This window comes from Carya illinoinensis, chromosome 1 (assembly GCF_018687715.1).
Source record: "Carya illinoinensis cultivar Pawnee chromosome 1, C.illinoinensisPawnee_v1, whole genome shotgun sequence".
NCBI lineage: Eukaryota > Viridiplantae > Streptophyta > Magnoliopsida > Fagales > Juglandaceae > Carya > Carya illinoinensis.
The window spans coordinates 33,958,435-33,981,478 of NC_056752.1; the positions used below are offsets into that span (position 1 = coordinate 33,958,435).

Consider the following 23,044-nt stretch of genomic DNA (forward strand, 5'->3'; position numbering starts at 1 on the left):
AACAAAAGAATGTGTCGCTCCCGAATCAAATAACACAGTAGCGTTATTAGAAAATAAAGAAACGGTACCTGTGATCATGCTCAGCATTATCCATGAACTAAAATATTCAAAGTCTTAATGACAGCCAACAAATTAATAACTTAAAGCAAATCAAAGAAGGCATACCAGTAATCACATCACTTATGTCTTCCGCCTCTCCAGGCTTCAATGCAAAGACTCAAGTAGGTGCAGTAGGACGTTGATTACTACCTTGCAGTGTCTCTCCAACCTGGGTGGTGGTGGTGGTAAGGGGGTTTTGTTGCTATCCAAATGTAACGGGCAATCCCTAAGATAGTGGCCCGACTTGCCACAATGGAAACATAGGCCTGCCTCCTTCCTGCATTGTCCAACGTGCACTCAGTCGCATGTTTTACAATGATAAGGCTGTTGGTTACCTTAAACTGGCCTCTTACCTGAGCTACTACCTTCGTTCCTCCTTTTTCATGATCCCTGGTCCATGCCAAAATGGTACCTAGATGGAGTAGTCCTCTTCCTTTGTTCATGTAGTGTAGTGCTTCTTTGAAGGCTTCACTCGAACACTGTAGCTTTATTCACCAACTCTGGAAAATTTTGGATTTGGAAACCCACCAGTCGCTCATAAATATTTTCGTTCAGTCCCTACTCAAACTTACGACACTTCTTCTCCTCATCTGGGATTAGATATGCAGCAAAACGTGCCAACTCTGTGAATCTACCTGCATATTGATGAACTGACATAGCTCATTGGACCAACATGGCAAATTTCATAGCCTTGTCATCTCTAACTGAGCTCAAGAAGAAGCAGTCCAGAAAAACCTGCCTGAAATGTGTCCAACTAACTATTTCTGACCGTTTAGCTTCTCTAATGGTTCTTTCAGAAATCCATGATCTTTCACCTCTCCAGTCAAGTTAAAGGTGGTATAAGCCACCTTCTGTTCATCTGTGCAGGTCAGGACTCGCAATATCTCCTTAATATCCTGAATCCAATCCTTCGCCAGAGTTGGCTCACCCCTCCCATAAAAAAAAAGGGGCGTAACCGGTTGAATTGTTCCATGGTACAACTTCTTTCATTAAAATTGAATTGGTGACCCAGGGGATTCTGCATGAGATCATCAATTAATTGGTGTGCCACTGCTCTAAGTACCTTAGAAGCACTCAGGTTTGCTTCCCTTTCATTATCGGTTGCATTCAAATCCAACATATTTCATTCCCGACGACGAGGTGGCATCCTAAAAACTTGAACCTTTAATAAATGTTTCAAAGATATAGAGTTTGTTTAAACATAAAATATAAAGAAAAGAAATAGTGGAACCCATAAAGTAAACATATGTATATATACATATAATACTTTAGAGTTATACTAGTACCAATAAAATAATAGCAAAAGGATCATGCAACATTAGTATAGCTCTCTCTCCAAAGTCTAAACCTTTAACCCCATCAATTCTTTGTATAAAATTTTCTAGAATCAAAACAAACCTCAACTATCATGAAACCAACTCATAAACCTACATATTCTACACCTCAAAATCATTCTTAACATCTGAAAATTTTAAATCCTAAAATACCAACAAAAATTATTTCTTATCGTCCTCTCCAATCCACCATCAAATCTGAAAATAATTTTCAAAAATTTTTCTAAGTTCCAAAATCTCACATACTATAGTATATAGAACCTCTAACCTGGCTTTGATACCAACTGTAATGCCCTGGTCCCATAGGAGTCGGATAATTACTACCTGTCACTTATAAATTTGACTCTCATCAAATCTAAAATCCTTAAAGACTTTGAAAAAACATAAACAATATCATATTTTCCACAACTAACACTTAATGATGTCCATATAGTCATTTCCATGAAGAACATAAATCAAAGGGTCCACAATTTCCCATTTGTCCCAACCAAGTAATTGAAAAAAATTCGTAAGTCTTACTAAGTCCAGAAACAATATATAACAAATCTAAGGAATAATAGAAAGTCCTTCTATTAACAACACCCTAAAGAATTCAACACTCTATTCCCATTATCTGAACCTTCCATATCCACATTCACAAATTTCTATTCTTGATCCTCAGTTGTACCATCCATATTATTTGAAAAATATTTGGAGATAAGGGGGCGAGTTATCAACAATTCAGTAAGCAAAGCATATATACTAGTGTGTACAACATGAGCATTTTCATAGAATTTCATATGCAGGAAATAGAAACATTTCATTTCATATGCAGATCTTAAAACATATTATTAGGAAAAACAGAGCGACATTTCAATCTTTTCATATTTGGAATAAAACAACTGTTCATATTCAGAAACACTTTGGCATAACATAACTGATCATTCTCATCTTATCTTAACATATCGTACCGTAATGTATCTTAACATATCATGTCATATATGTTCAACCCAAATCTCAAACAACCACCAACTCAACCAAATAAGCAATACCCACATCAACCTTTTCTCCATTCACAACTCCACAAAATAAAATGTCCATATCTTCCTAAATTCTACTCCGCACCCATCGATATTCTCTACTGCTTATACCCAGATAAAAACTAGCAACACGGTTGAAAAATCTACTCGAATTGCAGCACTAAAACTCCAAGGAAAACAAAGTAGAAGTAGGGGTTGCAATAGAAAAAAAAAATATAACTTTGCAGAAAAATTACAAGGACAATATGAAACCGAGTGGAAAAGAAAACGATGCAAAAGAGGGAGAGGAAAATCTGAAATTGAAAGAAATCTACCAGTGAGAAGAAGAAAGAGAGAAAATAAATAAATAAATACCCCCCCCAAAAAAAAAGAGAAAGTGAGAGAGATGAGAGATCTAGAGAGAAAAATTACTGGCTTGCAAAATCTTCCAAAAATGCAACAAGAAAAACACAAGGAAGGTAGAATGGCGTGAGAAGGAAGGAGCCTAATGAGAATTGAAAAGGTCTGAAAGTGAGGACAAGGAGTTGCAGTTGAGAAAAAAAATGAGGAGAAGAAAAAAATATACGGAACTTGAAGAAACTGAAATAGAAAGTGAAGAAAAAGAAAACCGACGGAGAAGGAAAATGAGGCTTTATGCCTTACTTGAAACGACACCACTTCAAGGGATATTATTGGGCTTTCCTCTAATATGGGCTATAGCTTGGGCTTTACATAGCCAATGTCATCAAAAAATACCAAAATAAAGTGATGTAAATAGGGTTTAAAAACCTATTATATCTTCTAAATGAATTGATGCAAAAACTGCTTTTGCATGTAATTAGAATGGAAATGAGGTAATTTTGATTCCTGTAATTTTATTAGGGATGATGTTTTCGATTAGTAGGATTATAATTCTCTTTGCATTATTTTTCAATAGTACTTCTTATGTCAAATAGCTTGTGTGTAAGCATGCTATCCAATAGTAATTCTGCTTGCATCACATAGCATGTCTGTAAGCAGAGGGTTCATGATTTGAGTATTATTATGTCATTACTTTCTAATTCTTCAGCAGCTAAGCTGGTTGAGATGTTTTGGAGAGCTTTATCAGTGCTATAGATTGAGCCAAGTACATAGGATTTTGTACGAGATAGTTGGAGAATCAGTATTGGATACACATTATATGGGTTTATTTGACATGGTTAGAAGTGGATTCAACTATAATTTCCTGATTTCTTGATGAAAATACTTGGGTGTGAACCTCTACGCTAAGCCCATTTGCTCTTAAGTTTGATTGTTTTTATTTATTTTTTCTCCTTAATTTTGAGATTGTGATTGTGCTATTAATATGTGTGATTTATCATGTGATATTTTCTTATTATCTTGGTGATTGGAAATTTTTGCTTTTTATAAATAGGACCAGTGCAATGAGTATGGGGCAAATTTTGTTGAAATTGTAGGGGAATTTGATGTTGGAACTTGGTGATCCATGAAGTATTATCTTATTTATAGCAACCTAAAACCGAAACACATATTTTAGTTCTGGAATTTATTTTATGGTCTGTTACCAAAGTTAATTGAGTTCTGGCTTTTGCTATTAGCTGTTCCACAAAGTATTCCTCATATGCCCCATCATGTTAAAATGTGGCAAAATTTTGAAAGAAAAGATTTTGGATACATGCCAATTAGTTTTGGCGGTGTCTCTCACACTATCAAAGTGCATAAACATTGCAATTAGCAATGGTAAAATTGCAATGTTTATGTAGGGAGTATTGACAGAGATTCAAGCTTTTGATCTAGCAATAATGTGGATTTTGCATCTTCTTTACCTACAATGGGAGTGCAAGTCTGAGGTATACTCATTGCTATTAATATTGTTGGTCTGACTATTTGTCATCTGCTTATCTCCTCTTGGTGGTTTTGGTTGATTTGTTTTTTGGTTCTCTTTTCCCCCTCTGAGGAAATCATAAGAAATTCATTGATGATTATTCCAACTAGGAAGACATAATTAGTATTTGCATCGACAATTAAGGCATTGTTTGTTGCTTTTAAATTTTCTTCCCCTCGAAATCAGCCACCTTTGGTGAATCAAATAGGGCAACCTAGCACCTAAACATGATTTACGAGACATGCAATCAGAGGAAACAACAAGCCAGAGGGGAGGAAATTTATTTTTGTTATTCATTTTTTTCTGCTCAGATATTTTATATTGCCAGCTTTTTCCGGGTTGGAGAGACCCCATTGTTTGATATTATTCTTTAAAGAGGTATTGTATCAGTTTCAAGGCATGGTTTTGGGGTCCTTTGGTATTTCAAAATGTGACAAAAGCTATAAATACTTGTCCTTCTATGCAAGCTCTACCACAGTAAAGTGAATTATATATGTACCTATCTATTTGCAGTAGACCACTCTCTTGCATACACATATACATATATTTGCTAATACACTAAAGCATCACCTTCAACTAAAGCACCAAACATATATTTGCTAATACACTAAAGCATCACCTTCAACTAAAGCATGTTTGGTGCAACTTTCTTATAGCTAAAACTTCAGACATAACAACTTTAGTTCATCATATAAATTCTTGGTCTTAACCTACAACCATTATCTCACCTTAACTCTGAAGTTCTGCACTGCCTCTATATCGTGGCATGTTAAATTGGTCTGTTTTTTCTTTTCTTTTTTTCTTTTTTGTCCTTACCATTGTTTGTTTCCTAAACATATGCTAATGTGTGTATACTTAGAAAAATTTAAAGGTTGAGGTAAAGAAGTTGGTGTTCAACGAGCGCCTTCTTATTATAAGTGACGGAGGGACCCTTTTGAGGTAATTGATGTAGACATAAAGTTCATGAATTCTTATTTATTCCAAGTTTGGCATTTAGAAATTGTGATTTTAGTCCTCCTCCTCCAACACCTGAACAAAGGGTCCTTTAATGTTTGTTTCTTTTTTATTTTATACTTATTCCATTTTGTGGCGTATGCCATTTATTTAAGTATTCTAGTCGAGTATCTAACAAATTATGCATACTGAGTTCAGTTTTGATGGGACCCCTGGATTTGTTTTTTTTTTTTTTTTTTTTTTAATTTATGATCATTACCTAAGCTTATGCTATGTATTAATTCTTCATTCATCTTTAAGCTATTAGGATTAGCTATTAGCAAAAAATTGACAAAGAAGTGGATCTTGCTAGTGATGTTCTTCATTATAATATTTTTCGACATTGTTGATTTCTTCCAAGTAGGAAAAAAAAAAAAGTCATGCAAGAGGATATTGCCTACTTAAACTGTTTCTATTCAACAAACAATAGACATTTCTCTAAAAAAAAATTTCTATGCTGATGTCTCGGCCAATTCTAGTTCTTGTAGCCTATGAACAAGATTTGGCCTACTGGCTGGATGTTGAATAATTAGGGAAAAGGCTTACATGAAAAAACGTGTTGTACTACATTATATATACAAGAGTCATTGAACAAGAAAGATCGATGGAGTACAGGTGTTAATTACATGCAAGTTTGTTATCTTGTAAAAATAAATAAATTGTTGAAGTTCTTTGTTATCATATACTTTTTGATGTCATGAACCTTGTCTGCTCTAAAGTTGTCTTTTGGTAATAATAATTAATACACCTAAATTTTTCTGTAGGAAGAGTTACACCTGAAAGTGTAATCTATGGCTTTGACGTGATGTTTTCTTGATCTTCTTAGTGGAAAACATAAACCTTCAAGTCATGTAAGTCTTCAACTACAATTGTAATATTTTGGTTATCATCTATAGTATTTTGTGTTCGAGTGTCTGCATGCAAATATAGCTACTCCAGCTAGTGATTTCATTTGATCTTGGGGACAAAGACTGATTTTTCTCTTCTTCAATTTACATGACCTTGACCTGGCAATTAGGGTTGTACAAAAACCTGTCAGCCCCACCCAGCTGAGTTTCCAACCTGACCCAACCAGAACCAAAAACCCGACTCGTTTAGATGAAAACGAAAGCGAGTATTAACCGAAATCCATTCGCTTGTTAATCGGGTAATATGTGATACCCATTTTAAGCTGAATTTGATGATGGTTTTGAACTTCTGGGTTGTCCTCAGTAATGGTCATAGATTTGATGATCACCAAATCACTGATGGTATTTGTTGGCCTCATGATTCATAGGACCAGCAATGAGATTCGATTCCTCCCTAAAATTGACTTCTGCCATCAAAAAATGAAATTGGAACTCAGAGAAGCATCGATTTCCTCTTGAATGGCCCGTTGCCGACACTTATGGGATGCTACTTTAGCGAAGTATCATGTTCTTTGATAGGTACGATAGAAGAAAGAAAAACACGATTTCATTTCGTATGCCGGGAAAAGTGCCTCACTTTTCTAAAAAAATGATTAGAAAAATTTCCTTGAGTCTCTGACTTGATTGGACAGGGACTGCTATAAAGATCTTTGCACTCATTCATCATACTCAAAGTCGAAGGTATTTTAGAGGAGCCCAAAGGTGCTCTCTATGAAATCCTATGCTCATGTCTTTATCGGCAGGTCGTCCCCCCTTCCTACGGGTTCCCCCACTGGCCTAGTGATACACCAACCATGCCTTCTAATTTGGTTTTCACTTATGCATAAAAAGCATATTAATACCTAACATATTTTAGAACTAGAAACAGTTTAAGTACATGACCATGCCATCGAGGAATCAACTTTCTTCTAATGAGTTGAATAAGAACTGCGATTTCAATTTACGCCTCTAATCTTCGTGGCCTTGCACAAGGGCGACGCTTTCTGCGCATCCAAACATGGTTCAGAGAGTTCATTTGTTTGTTTTTTTGGATAACTCTAGAATTTTCTGTTTGGTAAATGGCTGATTTTGCCCTGAGGTTATATCTTACATAATACTTTAGCATAATATTTTGTACATGTTTTCCTATTTTAGTTCTCAATTTATTGACGATTAAAAAAAGTCCCTTGTTAACCTCAGACTTGGTCTGTTTAAATTTATATCAATGTACAAACCCGATGGATACTACAATTGTTAGAATTCATCCAATCCTAATGGAATTACAATTGTTATACCCCACCCTTTTTACTGCTCTAAAAAAAAGGGATCATATTAATCTACTTAAGATCCCAAAGTATTTCTAATTATTATGACAGTAAAGGGTGGGGTATAATTTGATCTTAGCCTCCATATGATGATCAAATTTGTCTACTTGTGGAAAGTTAAGATTGTTGCACTGTTTATTTTTATGGGAATACACAGTAGTAACTCCATTTTTTACCTAATTGTTTTATTTTTTTTTATTTATTTTTTTTTATGTATCACTGCAAGATTGGAGTTGAAGAGATCGAAATATCAAATATGCTTTAATGAAAGTATAAGGGCATTGATGCAGTCGGTTTTGAAGCTGTTCTACCTACCCCTCATGCCCAAGTGCATATTGTTATAACTAACTAGATATAAATTTTAAATATAGAGAAGCGTGAAAGTTGAACAATTTAAAGCAAAGTTCACATTTTCAAATAATGTTTAGAAGCATAATGTGTTCTCAATATAGGTGCTATTTTTAAATTTGGTCCCCCACAATATATAGCCCATAACTACATTAATGTGAATTCCCAAATGAGTTTGGATGATTGAATGTCTTTGATTTATTAAATTAGATGAAAATGGTGCTCAAAGATTTTATTTTACACGTTCACCAGTGCATATAATGAATGTTCAGGGGTTTACCTTTATGTTTCCTATTTCTATGTACTTAAAATTTGGTGTTTTATAAACACTATAAGTGATATATAGCAATGGATATGAAAGTAGTTAATTAGTTTATGTGGTCGTTTCATGTAGGTGAAAAATGATTGGAAATTAATACAAAATATTATGATTGAAAAGTGTTCCACAATAAATGATGAAACAATATTATTTTACATGACTTAATTAAGTTCAGTTTATTTTAGTAAAATAGAATTTATTTATTACTTTAGGCCCGTCACTAAATAATTTAAAATATACCAAAAAACAATTATTTAGTGATTGACCTGAAATAAGATAAATTACGTGTTAATAAGATAAACATTATATTCTAGAAGGAAGTGTGAAAATCTACCAAAAAATATAACGTCTTCGGGCGAAGGAAAAAAAAAGTACCAAAATTTCCTTTGAAGCAAAATTCAAACTCGCTAGAAAGCTTTGACGTTCTAATTCGAAGACAACAATTGCAGCGATTTATGATCAACGGAAACAACTTACATGATATTGAGGTCATTGCAACAATGTCAATGATTGATGCAATTGATCTATTCCAGCGATTCCTATGCGCTGCTAGCAACTCATCTACGAGCAAGAGAACAATCATTGCCTTAGATCATTTGTAGTGATTTTATGGATATTTGTGGTGAAAAAAATCCGTTGCAAATACTTTCTTGCAACGAAAGTTCTACATTCATTGGGAAACAACATGAGTCTATTCCCTCAATTTTTTTTTTACCAATTACGACGAAATTTAGCGCTGTAATTAATCTTTTTCAATGATTTATCCAAAAACGGATAACACCATCCCCAACGTTTTTTTTATCATTTGCATAAAAAAATCATAAAAAAAAACGTTGGGAATAATAATATTAGTAGTGATTTTTGAAAATTGTTGAAATTGATTGGAAGTGAACACTTAATTTCCTCTACGTGCAACGAACTTAAAATCTCTAAGACTGATCAAATACTGCGAGTTTGAGGGGTTATTGCAATGATTTTAGGCACTAGAAAAGCCCTGATTTCTCGTCTTATTTTATCATTATAATTTTCTTAAATTTTCACACAAAATATAATAAACAATTCAGCTTTTAAATCTCAATTAACTTTTTTAAATTTCAAAATAATCATAATAATATTTAATTTATTTTATCTTTAATCTAAAGTCATCTCATTTCTGAATCCAAACCAAAATCTTTATTGGGGAATGGAATAATAATTATTGTACATTAAAAAAAAGTTCTATATGTCCAAATTAAATAGGAATAAAAATGCAATTACCCGTTGGTTAATTATACACAAAAAGTAAAATATACAAAGAACCTGTAGAATTAGGTTCATCAAAATGAACAGACCAGAGATTCTCAACTACTACTATAAACCAGAGATTTTTATAATTTTTTTTTTAATTTTAAGAAGAGCGGAAGGTCACATGTCCAAGAGTGACCCCCTCCCATATTTATTAAAAACCCTCACTTTTGGCGGAGGAATACCGTGGAAACAAAAAATAAAACCCAAGAAAGAACCAAAAGAACCATAAATAAAACAACGACAACCCTATAAGACAAGAAAAACAACCAGACCTAACATCTTAAAGATGGGAGGCCTTAGAGTTTCTATCAAATACATACATTAATTAATAATCATAAAAGTCATAATGTGTTTAATTCTACACTTTCGATCTGCCTGATATGGTAAATTAAGTCGCCAAGAATGCATGGTCTTGTCTCAAATTAGCGCTAAAACACTCTCCAAGAATGCTTGAAATTTATCTGGGGGGAGATTAAGAATGGCATCGATTTCATCGTCATTGCGTGCTTCTGGCCGAGAAACTGGTTCCCATGATGGATCAAAAGTACCACTCCGGCCCGTACCCGATGATGCTTGTAATTGATCCGACGACGGATTAATATCTGTGATCCTCGTATCCAAAAATGCTTGTTCCGATGTTGATGGGTCAGTCCTCGGACCATGCTGCACATGATCATGACCACGGTACCTTATTCGGCATAAAGTCCAGCTTTGAAACTTTACGTAGTTGCATAAAACAACATCAATGATCGATTAAATAGAAAGTAACAATTAATTAATATACATATAATGGCAATAAAAGCATTGCAAGCGGAATTACACACTATATAATTAATACTCATGATGATGAGGTAATTTATATATGAACACATGCATGCAGCTTACTTGAGAATCGGAAGCTAGCCTGTATTCGTGCATAATCCAGTCGGTTTTGGTTGCTTCTTTCCGGATTCGTTCTTTGTTTTTGTATTTAAAGAAGGTGAGCGACTTCATGTAACCCACGAGATGGCCCTCCGAGTCTTTAATTTCCATGTCTCCGGTGTTGGCCTTCCACCAACCTCCATCAGAATCCCCTTCCAGATCCCTTTTGATTCTCTTCCCATTACCGTTTCTAGATACTGGCTCTCTCTTCACAAAAAAATATCGGTCATTGTTAACGGCCAAGTACGCAGGATCATTACCATCTACATGCACCAAGTTTCAAACCAGCGAGAGAATCATCAGTACTGTACTTACGTAGAAGATTAGAATTAAAAACGACCGCAAAAAGATTATCATGAGAAGAAACGAAAGGTACTGGAAGAAGAGCTTACGGTACTGAAGAAACCATGGTTCATGAGCGTAGACGTCGGCTTCAACGATGGGACCATTCGGTAGATCCAGCCCCTCATGTACTTTCCGCCATAGATAAAAAGACACCAACACTTCGTCGTCGGGATCGAATCTGAACCCAATGGGGAAAGATGCACACCAACGTTTCGACATCTCCACCTATCGCAGTTCTCTCCACTACAAAAAATTTTGATCTCTTACTGTTAATTATATGGAATCTGGAGAGGAATTTGTTCTATCTGGATTGTATGGGAATCCCACTACTGGTAGAAGAAGTAGTGTAGGACTCTATAATTGAGAGCAACGAACGGATAAAGTTTGGATGTGTTTGGATCAAATTTAAGATCTTATAGCCAAATCCAAAGAATGCGAGAAGCTGTGGAAGAGTTTATGTGGTTTAAAATTTTAAATGATCTTAGTTTTCAAAGGTCAAATGTCACATACAGAGAAGATAATTTGTTTCCTAAAGAGATCAAGAAGGGATAGGCTTTTGGGAATATGTATTGGACTCTGCTATTTCTGTGTTTTGTCCATAAAATTCCCCTTTAAATGAAGAAAATTAGATTAGTCTTATATTTTTAATAAACCATGGTATCTTTTTATTACTTATATTACATCTTACGACTTTATCTACAAACAAAAACAAATCAATTTAAGTTTATATTAATTATATTTTCATTTGACAAATTTATATCAAGATTATCGATATACTGATCAGTATATCATGTTGTCCCTAGATATAAGTTAGGAAAAAATATATTACTTGCATTTCCTTAATTTTTTTACAAACACTTTTTTAAATTTATTATACGACATTTATTAGTCATTGGGATGAGGTACTCATACCGGGCACCTGCCTTGTAACACCCTGTTCCCAGAGGCCTGGAGGGTTAGCTCTTATTAATTTATTCATTCAAACCAAATATTCATGTTCCTTCATAGGGACAATAAAGAAATGATCAATAACATAAATTAAAAACTCCCAAAGACTCGAAAATATCCTTAACTCATCAAATCAACATATCCAAAAATAAATCAATTTACTAACTACAACTCTCAAATAAGCATTTATACCCTCGGGCACTTACACCACTACAATCATCACACCTTGCTAAAGCTTCATACTCTTGTTCTTTAGCTAAACTATCAAAACTATGTGAAAAATATTTTCAGATAAGTGGTGAGTTATCAACAACTCAAGAAGTAGAGAACATATACTAGTGCACAAACATGAGCATTTACAGAGTTCAAAATGCAAAACAAAATGGTTTTATTTTCAAAATGCAGAATCAGAACATGTTATCAAAAATATTAGAGCGAAAGTTTTAGAAAAATATTCTTATTTAGAGTTCCTTTGGCACAACATAACTGAAACATTACATCAGAACAAAATTCCATGTTTAAACCTCGTGGTAGGGTTGTGCAAACCCCGACGGCTAACCGAGCAGAAATAGAATGTGAATCTTTTTCTTATTATTCTTGGAGTTTCGAGTATGCACACAGGAAAGAACATGTAGAAAACCACTTTGCTTCCAAAGTGGGTGTACTGGAAACAGAAAAGTTGGTACCAATCCGAACAGAGGCCACAATTTTACACGCATGGTAAGGTCAGAACATAACAGAAATAGAAACAGAATATCATGCCAGAGGTTTTTAGAAATCACATCATATCATATCAAAGTACAAAACATTTTCAGAACATAACAAAATGAAATCACAAAAATATGATTTATGTACAAAATTTCATATTTGCTCTCTTTTGCACAGTTCAGAAATAAAATATCAAAATAGCTCATGTGTGCACCAATCATGCCAGAAAATACCTTATTCTTATACAAGATTTCAAGAGTAATGCAAAACAAATAGCTAAGGTGCTTGCGTGATGCTTGGAGCAGGTGGAAGCTGGTTGTCTATAGGTGGAATTTGTAGCAGAGTTCCAGAGAAGCAGGGAGGTGTCTTGGGTGCTTTGGGCTCTTAAGCTGGTTGTGTATGAGTTTCAAGATATATGGTCTCATTAAATGTGACATGCCAAGACACATACAGGCATTGAGTAGGTACGTGATAGCAAAAGTAGGTTGTTGAGTAGCCTAAAAACACACAGGGTACAGACTTTGGTTGAGCTTGTTGTTGTTGTAAGAATTAAGCGAAGGGAAACAAAAGCAACCAAAGAATCTACGTTTAAGATAATTTGGTGCTTCATTAAATAGGCTTTGAACAGTGGACTTGTGGTCAAGAACAGGAGATTGCAGCCTATTTATTAGATATGTTGCAGTAGCAAATGCATAGGACCAAAATTGCTTGAATAAAGAGTGTTTTTCCTGTTTCTACGATGTGTCTATGGCAACGCTCTAAAACTCCATTTTGTTGTGGAGTGTGTGGGGTTGTGGTGTAATTGCTGTTGCAGTGAAGTGTGAGAAAGGGTTAAAGGGCAATGAATTCTCCTCCATTATCAGAGTATAAGCTCTTAATTTTTGTACTGAATCAAGTTTCAATCATTTTATGAAATTGTTGGAAAATGATTCTGACATCAAATTTATTTTTTAGGGAGAAAAACCAAGCATATTTGGTGAAGTGATCAATGAGGATCACATAGTATTTGTGACCTTGTATGCTTGTCTGTGGGGATGGACCCCAAACATCCGTTTATATTAAATCAAAAGGCGATGAGCTTGTGAGTCCATGTTTATGAAAAGGTAATATATGAGATTTATTCATTCAATAGGAAATACAAGCATGAGAAGTAGAAGAATTTCTGTCTACAGGAAGTGAAAAAGACTTGATTAGTCTTGTAACTACGTTGGAGGAGGGATGGCCAAGAGGTTGGTGCCAACCATTTATTGAGGTGGATTCATGGACCATAGCAATTGGTTTGAAAGCACTAGTTTGTGGTTTGGGGTAGATGCCATTTTCACACTTGCCTTTAAGAAGAGTCTCCTTCGTCCTCTGGTCCTTGACCAAAAAAAAAACAGTCGGATGAAACTCAAGAAACACATTATTGTGTTTTGTAAAATTATGAACTGAGATTAGATTTTTGTTAATACTCGGAACACAAAGTGTGTCTTGAACTTGAAAATTTTGTTTGAGAAATGGCAAAGTGAGAGAACTTGAACGAGTGATTTTCAAACCAGAACCATCTTCAATATGCACCTCCTATGTTCCATCATACTCCAAGTGCAACTGCAAATTGGAAACTTGAGAGGTGATGTTATGAGAGGTTGCAGAGTCGATTAGCCACCTCTGATTTGGACTAGCATTTGTAGTTGTGCAATTAGCCGAGACTTTATGAGGCTATGGACAGTATTTTGCAACATGGCCAAGTTGCTCACAGTATTGGCACTTTGGTGTGTATCTTTGTTATTTAGAGTTGCAGGGCTTTGAGTTGGGATCATTTTTCTAGTTTGAAGAGGAGAATGACTGCTATTTTCTTGAGGATCTGAAATCCTTACATTGAGTGTTTTTAGCAGTAATCACCATGGATTAATTGTTGCTGTCAAGCCTCTTGAGATAGGACTCATGTCCTATGAGAAGATCATGGAGTTCTTCAAAGGATAACGATGATTCTCAGGCATGTATTGGTGCTACAAATTCTTTGTACTCATGGCCTATACCATTGAGAACATATAATGTGATATCATCGATAGAGAGAGGGGCATTAATGAGAGCCAATTCATTTGCAATAGTTTTGATAGAATGTAGGAATTCTATAACATTGCATGAACCACGCTAAATGAGAGTGAGTTCCTCCTTGAGTTGCATGACTCGTGTTTTGGATCGACTGGCATATAGCTTGGTCAGTTTGCTCTAGGCTTGAGAGGATGTCTTTGAGGTTGCTATGAAGGGTATCACAACATCTGTCACTGAAGTGAGAATAGCATTCATGATTAGTTTATCTTATCTAAACCACTGATTATATGCGGCAGTGATTGCTGCATCAGGGGTCGTGGTGGACATGGGATTGTTCCATCAACATTGCCATATAGATTATAGCCAAGAAGAAGGGACTTAAATTGCGCATGCCAAGAGGGATAATTTGTTGGGGTGAGTCTAGTCGTAATCTACTGATTGGCGTTGATGGCCACGGGAGTGGGAGTAGAGTTTGCCATGTGCGGAAGGTGGAGGAAAAGGATAAGAATTTTACTAGTTGGAGAGAGGGCAGTCTAATACCATATAGAGAAGCAGAGGAAATGTTTTGAATGTAATGACTCACACTAATTTTATTTACAATGCAGGTATATATATATATACAAGTTGAGAGGCTTGAGTTAAACCCAAAATAAGGCTATCCTATAACTTCCTAATAAGTATACATTAACACCTATGAGTTGTACAGATTACACACCAAGAATTTGAAAATAAATAATCAGATTTTCAAGATTGCATTATTTTTGGAGAAGTAACAGCTTTTCTTATAATTACAATTGTTATACCCATGCTTATTGCGGCTCTAATGGCTTTGAAAAAAAAAAGGATCATATTAATCTACTTAAGATCCCAAAGTATTTCTGATTATTATGACAGTAAAAGGATGGGGTATAATTTGATCTCAACCTCCTTGTGGCGATCAAATTTTTCTGCTTGTGGAAAGTTAAGATCATTGCACTGTGTTATTTTTATGGGAACACACAATTGTAACTCCATTATATACCTAACTGTTTTTTTTTTTTTTTTTTTTTTTTTTTTTTTTTTTTTTTTTTATGTATCACTGCCAGATTGGAGTTGGAGAGATCGAAATGTCAAATATGCTTTAATGAAAGTATAAGGGCATTAATGCACTCGGTTTTGAAGCTATTCTAACCACCCTCATGCCTAGGTGCATATTGTTATAGCTAACTAGATATAATTTTTAAATATAGAGGAGCAAGATAGTTGAACAATTTAAATCAAAGTGCACATTTTCATGTAATGTTTAGAAGCATAATGTGTTCTCAATATAGGTTCTGTTTTTAAATTTGGTCAACCCCAATGTATAGCCCATAACTACATTAATGTGAATTGCCAAATGAGTTTGGATGAATGAATGTCTTTGATTTAATAAATTAGATGAAAATGGTGCTCAAAGATTTTATCCTACATGTTCATTGATGCATATAATGAAAGTTCAAGGGTTTTCCTTTATGTTTCCTACTTCTAAGTACTTAATATTAGGTGTTAGATAAATACTATAAATGTTATATAGCAATGGATATGAAAGAAGTTAATTAGTTTATGTGGTCGTTTCATGTAGGTGAAAAAGGATTTGAAATTAACACATAATATTATGATTGAAAAGTGTTCCACAATGAATGATGAAACAATATTATTTTACATGACTTAATTAAATGCAGTTTATTTTAGTAAAATAGAATTTATTTATTATTTCAGGTCAGTCACTAAGTAATTTAAATAATTATTTATTGATTGACATGAAATAAGATAAATTATGTGTTAAAAAGATAAACATTATACTCTAGATGGAAGTGTGAAAACGTACCAAAACATGTGACGTCTTTGGGAGAAGGAAAAAAAGAGTGATGCTATATAGAGTCGTAGAGTGTGCAAACGCTGCGCAATCGTTTTGAAAAAGAATGGGGTCCACGATTAAAAAAATTAATTTTTTTTCATGTGGGTTCCGGATTAATTCACTTTTTTCAAAGAGACTGCACGGCGCTTGCACAACAATGACTACAAATATTATTTCTCGAAAAAAATGTACCAAAATGTCCTTTGTAGCGAAATTCAAACTCGCTGGAAAGCTTTGAGGTTCAAAATTGAAGACATCAATTACAGCAATTTATGATTGATCGAAACTTATAGGATATTGAGGTCATTACAGTGATGTTAATAATCAATGCAGTTGATCTATTCTAGCGATTCCTATGCGTCGCTATCACCTCATTTGCAAGCAAGAGAACAATAGTTGCTGTAGATCATTTGCAGCGATTTTATAGATATTTGCGGCGATAAAAATCCACTGCAAATACTTTCTTGCAAAGATAGTTCTACATTCGTTGGGAAAAAGCATGAGTCTATTCCGTCAATGTTTTTAGAAATTACGACAAAATTTAGCACTGCAATTAATATTTCTCAACAATTTATCTAGAAATGGATAATACTATTCCCATAGTTTTTTTTTATCATTTGTAGCAAAAAAGAAAAAAGAAAGTGAACACTTAATTTCATCTTACGTGCAACAAACTTAAAATAGTTGAGACTGATCAAATACTGCGAGTTTGAGGGGTTATTGCATCAATTTTAAATGCGGGAGAAGTCGTAATTTCTTATAGTAAAATAAACAATTTAACTTTTTCAAATCTCAATTCAACTGTTTCAAATTTCAAAATAATCATCATAATATTTCATTTAACTTTTATCTTTAATCTAAAATCTTCTTATTTCTGAATCCAAACAAAAATCTATTTTAGGGAATGGATTAATAATTATTGTACATTAAAAAAAAAGTTCCATATGTCCAAATTAATTAGGAATAAAAATGAAATTACCCATTGGTTCTACAAAAAAAGTAAAATATACAAAGAACCTGTAGAATTAGGTTCATCAAAATGAACAGAGCAGAGATTCTCAACTACTACTACAAACCAAGAAATAATCAAATACAAAAAATTTAGTTATCTTAACAGAAAATACATAATTTTAGATAAGATCGACTTCTTAGAGTTTCTATCAAATACGTACATTAATTAATAATCATAAAAGTCATAATGTGTTTCTACACTTTCGATCTGCCTGATCTGGTAAATTAAGTCGCCAAGAATGCATGGACTTGTCTCAAAGTACTAAAACACTCTCCAAGAATGCTTGAAATTTCTCTGGGGGCAGATTAAGAATGGCATCGATTTCATCATCGTGTGCTTCTGGCCGAGAAACTAGTTCCCATGATGGATCAGAAGTACCACTCCGGCCTGTACCCGATGATGCTTGTAATTGATCCGACGACGGATTAATATCTGTGATCCTCGTATCCAAAAATGCTTGTTCCGATGTTGATGGGTCAGTCCTCGGACCGTGCTGCACATGATCATGACCACGTACGGTACCTTATTCGGCATAAAGTCCAGCTTTGAAACTGTACGTAGTTGCATAAAACAACGTCAATGATCGATTAAATAGAAAGTAACAATTAGTTAATTGATCATGGAGCTAATTACACTGTATATAATTAATGCTCATGATGATGAGGTAATTTATATATGAACACGTGCATGCAGCTAACTTGAGAATCGGAAGCTAGCCAGTATTCATGCATAATCCAGTCGGTTTTGGTTGCTTCTTTTCGGATTGTGATCTCTTTGTTTTTGTATTTAAAGAAGGTGAGCGACTTCGTGTAACCCACGAGGTGGCCCTCTGAGTCTTTAATTTCCATGTCTCCGGTGTTGGCCTTCCACCAACCTCCATCAGAATCCCCTTCCAGATCCGTTTTGATTCTCTTCCCATTACCGTTTCTAGATACTGGCTCTCTCTTTACAAAAAAATATCGGTCATTGTTCATGGCCATGTTCGCGGGATCATTACCATCAACATGCACCAAGTTTCAAACCAGCAAGATCAGAATCATCAGTATTGTACGTACGTAGAAGATTAGAATTAAAAACGACCGCAAAAAGATTATCATGAGAAGAAACGAAAGGTACAGGAAGAAGAACCTACGGTGAAGAAACCATGGTTCATGAGCGTAGACGTCGGCTTCAACGATGGGACCATTCGGTAGATCCAGCCCCTGTATTTTCCGCCACAGATAAAAGCACAGCAACATTTCGTCTTTGGGATCGAACCTGAACCCAATGGGGAAAGATGTGCACCAACGTTTCGACATCTCCATCGATCGCAGCTCTCTCCACTACAACAAATTTTGATCTCACACTGTTAATTATATGGAAGCTGGAGAGGAATTTGTTCTCACTGGCTTGTATGGGAATCCCAATACTACTGGTAAAAGAAGAGAGAGTAGGACTCTATAATTGAGAGCATTGAATAGATAAAGTTTGGATGTGTATGGGTCAAATTTCAGATCTTATAGCCAAATCGAAAGAATTCGAGAAGCTGTGGAAGGGTGTAGGTGGTTTAAATGATCTTAGTTTTCAAAGATCAAAGTTCACATACAGAGAAGATAATTTCTTTACTAAAGAGAGGAATGGATAGGGTTTTGGGAATATGTATTGGACTGTGCTACTACCGTGTTCTGTCCATAAAATTCCCCTTTAAATGAAGAAAATTAGATTTACAAGCCTTATATTTATAATAAACCATGGTATATATCTTTTTATTACTTATATTACATCTTACCAATTTATCTACAAACAAAAACAAATCAATTTAAGTTTATATGAATTATATTTTCATTTGACAAATTTATATCAAGTTATCGATCTACTCAATGTATCATGTCGTCCCTAGATAAAAGTTAGGAAAAAAATACATTACTTGCATTTTCCTTAATTTTTTACGAACACTTTTTTAAATTCGTTATACGACATTTATTAGTTCCTTGGATGAAATACTCGTAAAGGGCACCTGCCTGGGGTGAGTAGGGTTGCTCGCACACATCAAGTGGGTGCACGGGCGGGCAACCACACATGGACAAAGGTGAGGGCAAGTGCCAAGCTGTGCTTTTGCCCACTTGAGTTTCACCAATTTGCTCGGCCCATATATATAAATATATGTAATAATCTATATCATATACATTATAAAAACACAAAACCAAACGATAACTACGCAATTTTTCTCTCTCCTCTCTCCCTTCCTTTCCTTTTGTGTTCTCCCATCCTCTCTTCTCTTCTCTCTTCCTTTCACATCTCCGTGGCCGTTCGCCATACTCTCTTCTCTATTCTCCTTGTCACCTTTCTTTTCTCTTCCCTCTTATCTTCTTATCCACCTCCTCTAAGCAAAAGCCTCGGCCTACCCCAATCGCATGTCCCAAATAAAGAGAAAAATCAAATATCGATCATTTAGTTTACTGGTCTCGAGTTTGGTTTGGTCCGGTACTGGTTTTATTTTTCTTAAAATCGGTCAAAATCGGTCTAGTTTCGATTTTTTTTTTCCTAAAATTGAACGGGTTTATATATATTTTTTAATTTTTTCTATTGTATATAATTTTTATATATAATATGAAATATATTTGTATTATATGATAAATTACTAATTAATATAATATTAAATTTTAAAATCTTATATCATTTTGTTTATTGTATTAATAGTTATACTAATATTATATAGTGCATATTAATAGTTAATTATATTAATACTATATCACCATATATTATAGTATAGTATAATATATCAATATATTATATATTATAATATCTTGCTATATTTTATAATACAATTATAATATTTATTATAATATACCACAATAAATTATCACTATAGTATTATATACTATAATATATTATGTTATATAATATAAAATACATTACATTAAAATTGAAAAACCAAAAGAAATCGGATTGCAAATCGATAACACCCAAAGTACAGGTTTAGGAGGATAACATGTGCATAATCAGTTTTGAAAAATGCAAAACCGGGACATATAGGTTCAGTCCTAAATTTTGCCTAAAATAGGACCAGTTACACCCGTGAAGCCAAGCACGAGTGCTATAAAATTTTTCTTTTGAATTAATACGTATGAAATGCCCACCTCCCACTTTAGATTAACGAATAATTTTTTTTAGAAAAGACAACGGGCTTCAAAATTTCATTTTGGTAGTTATCGATTTTTATTTTATTTTATTCAACTTGCTAGTTAATTATAATCATTAAATATTTTTTGATTAGGTAGTGTCTTTTTGATGAGTTGAGACATTTATGAGGCAAGTTTAGCCCTTTTTAAGGGTTGAGTCAAGGCCTAAACTCTGCAAGCCCAAAACCCATGCCGTGAGAACCAAATGTGAGAATCCTCACTAGTCTCATGCTTGATTCAATGTCATGCACATCTCCTCTTGTGGCGTTTAACTACTTTCCATATTTATATACAAGTATTATCTCATATATGGAGAAACTGCCCAAGCCCTTGTTACTGACTCCAGCCTTGCTCCAAGGCCAAGCCTCTTCTTGTCCTACTTTCTATATTTATATAAGTATTATCTCATACATGGAGAAACTACCCAAGCCCTTGTCACTGCCTCCAGCCACGCTCCAAGGCCAAGCCTCTCCTTGTCGTTGTCTCTGCCTCCACCAACAATTGGCATTGCCTAGCCTAGAGAAACAACCCCACCTCAACCCATGGTTAAACCTACCAAGAAATCCACACAACTGCTAGCCACTTGAACCATTGCCCACCAGCAACCTTGTGGCCCCCTTAGCACCCCCCACCACCATCACCAAGATCTACTTTTATAATTGTTGTACATTACCCAATTTTATTACTTTAAAGCAATGACATCAAAACGATATAAAAAAGCCTTGGCCTACCCCAGTCGCATGTCCCAAGTATAGAGAAAAAGAAAATATTGATCATTTAGTTTACTAGTCTCAAGTTTGGTTTGGTTCGGTACTGGTTTTATTTTGTTTTTTCTTAAAATCGATCCGATTTTGATTTTTCTTTTTCTAAAGTCGGATCGGTTTATATATATTTTTTAATTTTTTCTATTGTATATAATTTTTATATATAATATAAAATATATTTGTATTATATGATAAATTACTAATTAATATAATATTAAATTTTAAAATATTATATCATTTTGTTTATTGTATTAATAGTTATACTAATATTATATAGTGCATATTAATAGTTAATTATACTAATACTATATCACTATATTTTGTAGTATACTATAATATATCACTATATTATATATTATAATATATTGCTATAGTTCATAATACAATTATAATATTTATTATAATATACTACAATAAATTATCACTATAGTATCATATACTATAATATATTATATTATATAATATATAATACATTACCTTAAAATTGAAAAACCAAAACAAATTGGACTGGAAATCGATAAAACTAAAGTACCGGTTTAGGAGGGTGACATGTGCACAATCAGTTTTGGAAAATGCAAAATCGAGACATACTGGTTCAGTCCTAAATTTTGCCTAAAACCGAACCAGTTACACCCCTAAAGCCAAGCATGAGTGCTATAAAATTTTTCTTTTGAATTAATACGTATGAAATGCCCAATTTAGATTAGCGAATAATTTTTTTTAGAATAGACTACGTGCCTCAAAATTTCATTTTGGCAGGTATCGATTTTTTTTTTTAACTTGCTAGTTAAGTTATAATCATTAAATATTTTTTGATTAGGTGGTGTCTTTTTGGTGGGTTGAGAAATTTATGAGGCAAGTTCAGTCCTTTTTAAGGGTTGAGATAAGGCCTAAATCCTACAAGCCCAAAACCCATGCCGTGAGAACCAAACATGAGAATCCTCACCAATCTCATGCTCGTTTCAATGTCATGCAGATCTCTTCTTCTGTGGGGTTTAACTACTTTCTATATTTATATACAACTATTATCTCATACATGGAGAAACTGCCCAAGCCCTTGTTATTGCCTCTCCTTGTCGGTTGTCTCTGCCTCCACCGACACCTAGCATTGCCTAGCCTAGAGAAACTACCCCACCTTAACCCATGGTTAAACTGCCCAAGAAATCCACACAACCGCTGGCCACTTGAACCATTGCCCACCAGCAACCCCTCGGCCCCCTTAGCACCCCCCACCACCATCACCAAGATCTAAGCAACCACTTGTAGCCTCTTCTCCTTAGTCATATTGCACGGATTAGAAGATGCCAAGAAGGCAAGCTGCTGTATTGTGAGAAGGGCTTTCAGTGTCCTCCACTGGTAGAACCTCCACATTGTTAGTCTTTTTCTTCACATAAAATTGACGGCATAGATGATGACATGGCCCATATATAATTTTTTTGTGAAGACATTGCTTAAGCTTTTATATAGGTAATAGATAATAGAGATGCTATTATGTGTAATAGGAGTACTTCTGCATTACTTGACACTTGCAAAGAATAATTCTAAAAGAATATTAATTTTTATTTTTGGGCAAGGAATAATGATTGTTCTATATATCCAATGAATAAAAAAGAAATTGGCGCAAAACTTGGAGAACTATGGTTAATTGGCGCCGAAAAATGTAAAATAATTTCCTCGGTGATTTGTCCTTGCTGGAAAAAATACTCAATCAAAACATTGAGAATTATGGTCCGCGATGCTTATTTGCAGCGAGTTTAATAGTCGGAAAGAAGCATTTGCAACCAAAAGTTAATATTATAT

General features: G+C 34.3%; 2 protein-coding genes across 2 annotated transcripts; both read right to left on the bottom strand.

Moving 5' to 3' along the window:
* Positions 1 to 9,892: 9,892 nt before the first annotated feature.
* LOC122291639 (NAC domain-containing protein 96-like) lies at positions 9,893 to 10,960 on the bottom strand. The gene is made up of 3 exons (XM_043099497.1): positions 10,789 to 10,960; positions 10,361 to 10,659; positions 9,893 to 10,138 (listed from the first exon to the last, which is right to left on the bottom strand). The coding sequence occupies exons 1-3, from the start codon at positions 10,958 to 10,960 to the stop codon at positions 9,893 to 9,895; spliced, it is 717 nt and encodes a 238-aa protein (XP_042955431.1).
* Positions 10,961 to 17,572: 6,612 nt separating this feature from the next.
* LOC122291698 (NAC domain-containing protein 83-like) lies at positions 17,573 to 18,299 on the bottom strand. Its single transcript, XM_043099627.1, has 2 exons — positions 18,018 to 18,299; positions 17,573 to 17,812 (listed from the first exon to the last, which is right to left on the bottom strand). Exons 1-2 carry the CDS (start codon positions 18,297 to 18,299, stop codon positions 17,573 to 17,575), a joined length of 522 nt encoding a protein of 173 aa, XP_042955561.1.
* Between the last annotated feature and the right edge of the window lie 4,745 nt (positions 18,300 to 23,044).

Coding starts and splice junctions, on each gene's coding strand:
- LOC122291698 (XM_043099627.1), bottom strand. CDS start 18,299: ATGGCCATGAACAATGACCGATATTTTTTTGTAAAGAGAGAGCCAGTA. Junction 17,813..18,017: donor GGCTAGCTTCCGATTCTCAA/GTTAGCTGCATG, acceptor GATCATGTGCAG/CACGGTCCGAGGACTGACCC.
- LOC122291639 (XM_043099497.1), bottom strand. CDS start 10,960: ATGTCGAAACGTTGGTGTGCATCTTTCCCCATTGGGTTCAGATTCGAT. Junction 10,660..10,788: donor ACCATGGTTTCTTCAGTACC/GTAAGCTCTTCT, acceptor TGGTGCATGTAG/ATGGTAATGATCCTGCGTAC. Junction 10,139..10,360: donor GGCTAGCTTCCGATTCTCAA/GTAAGCTGCATG, acceptor GATCATGTGCAG/CATGGTCCGAGGACTGACCC.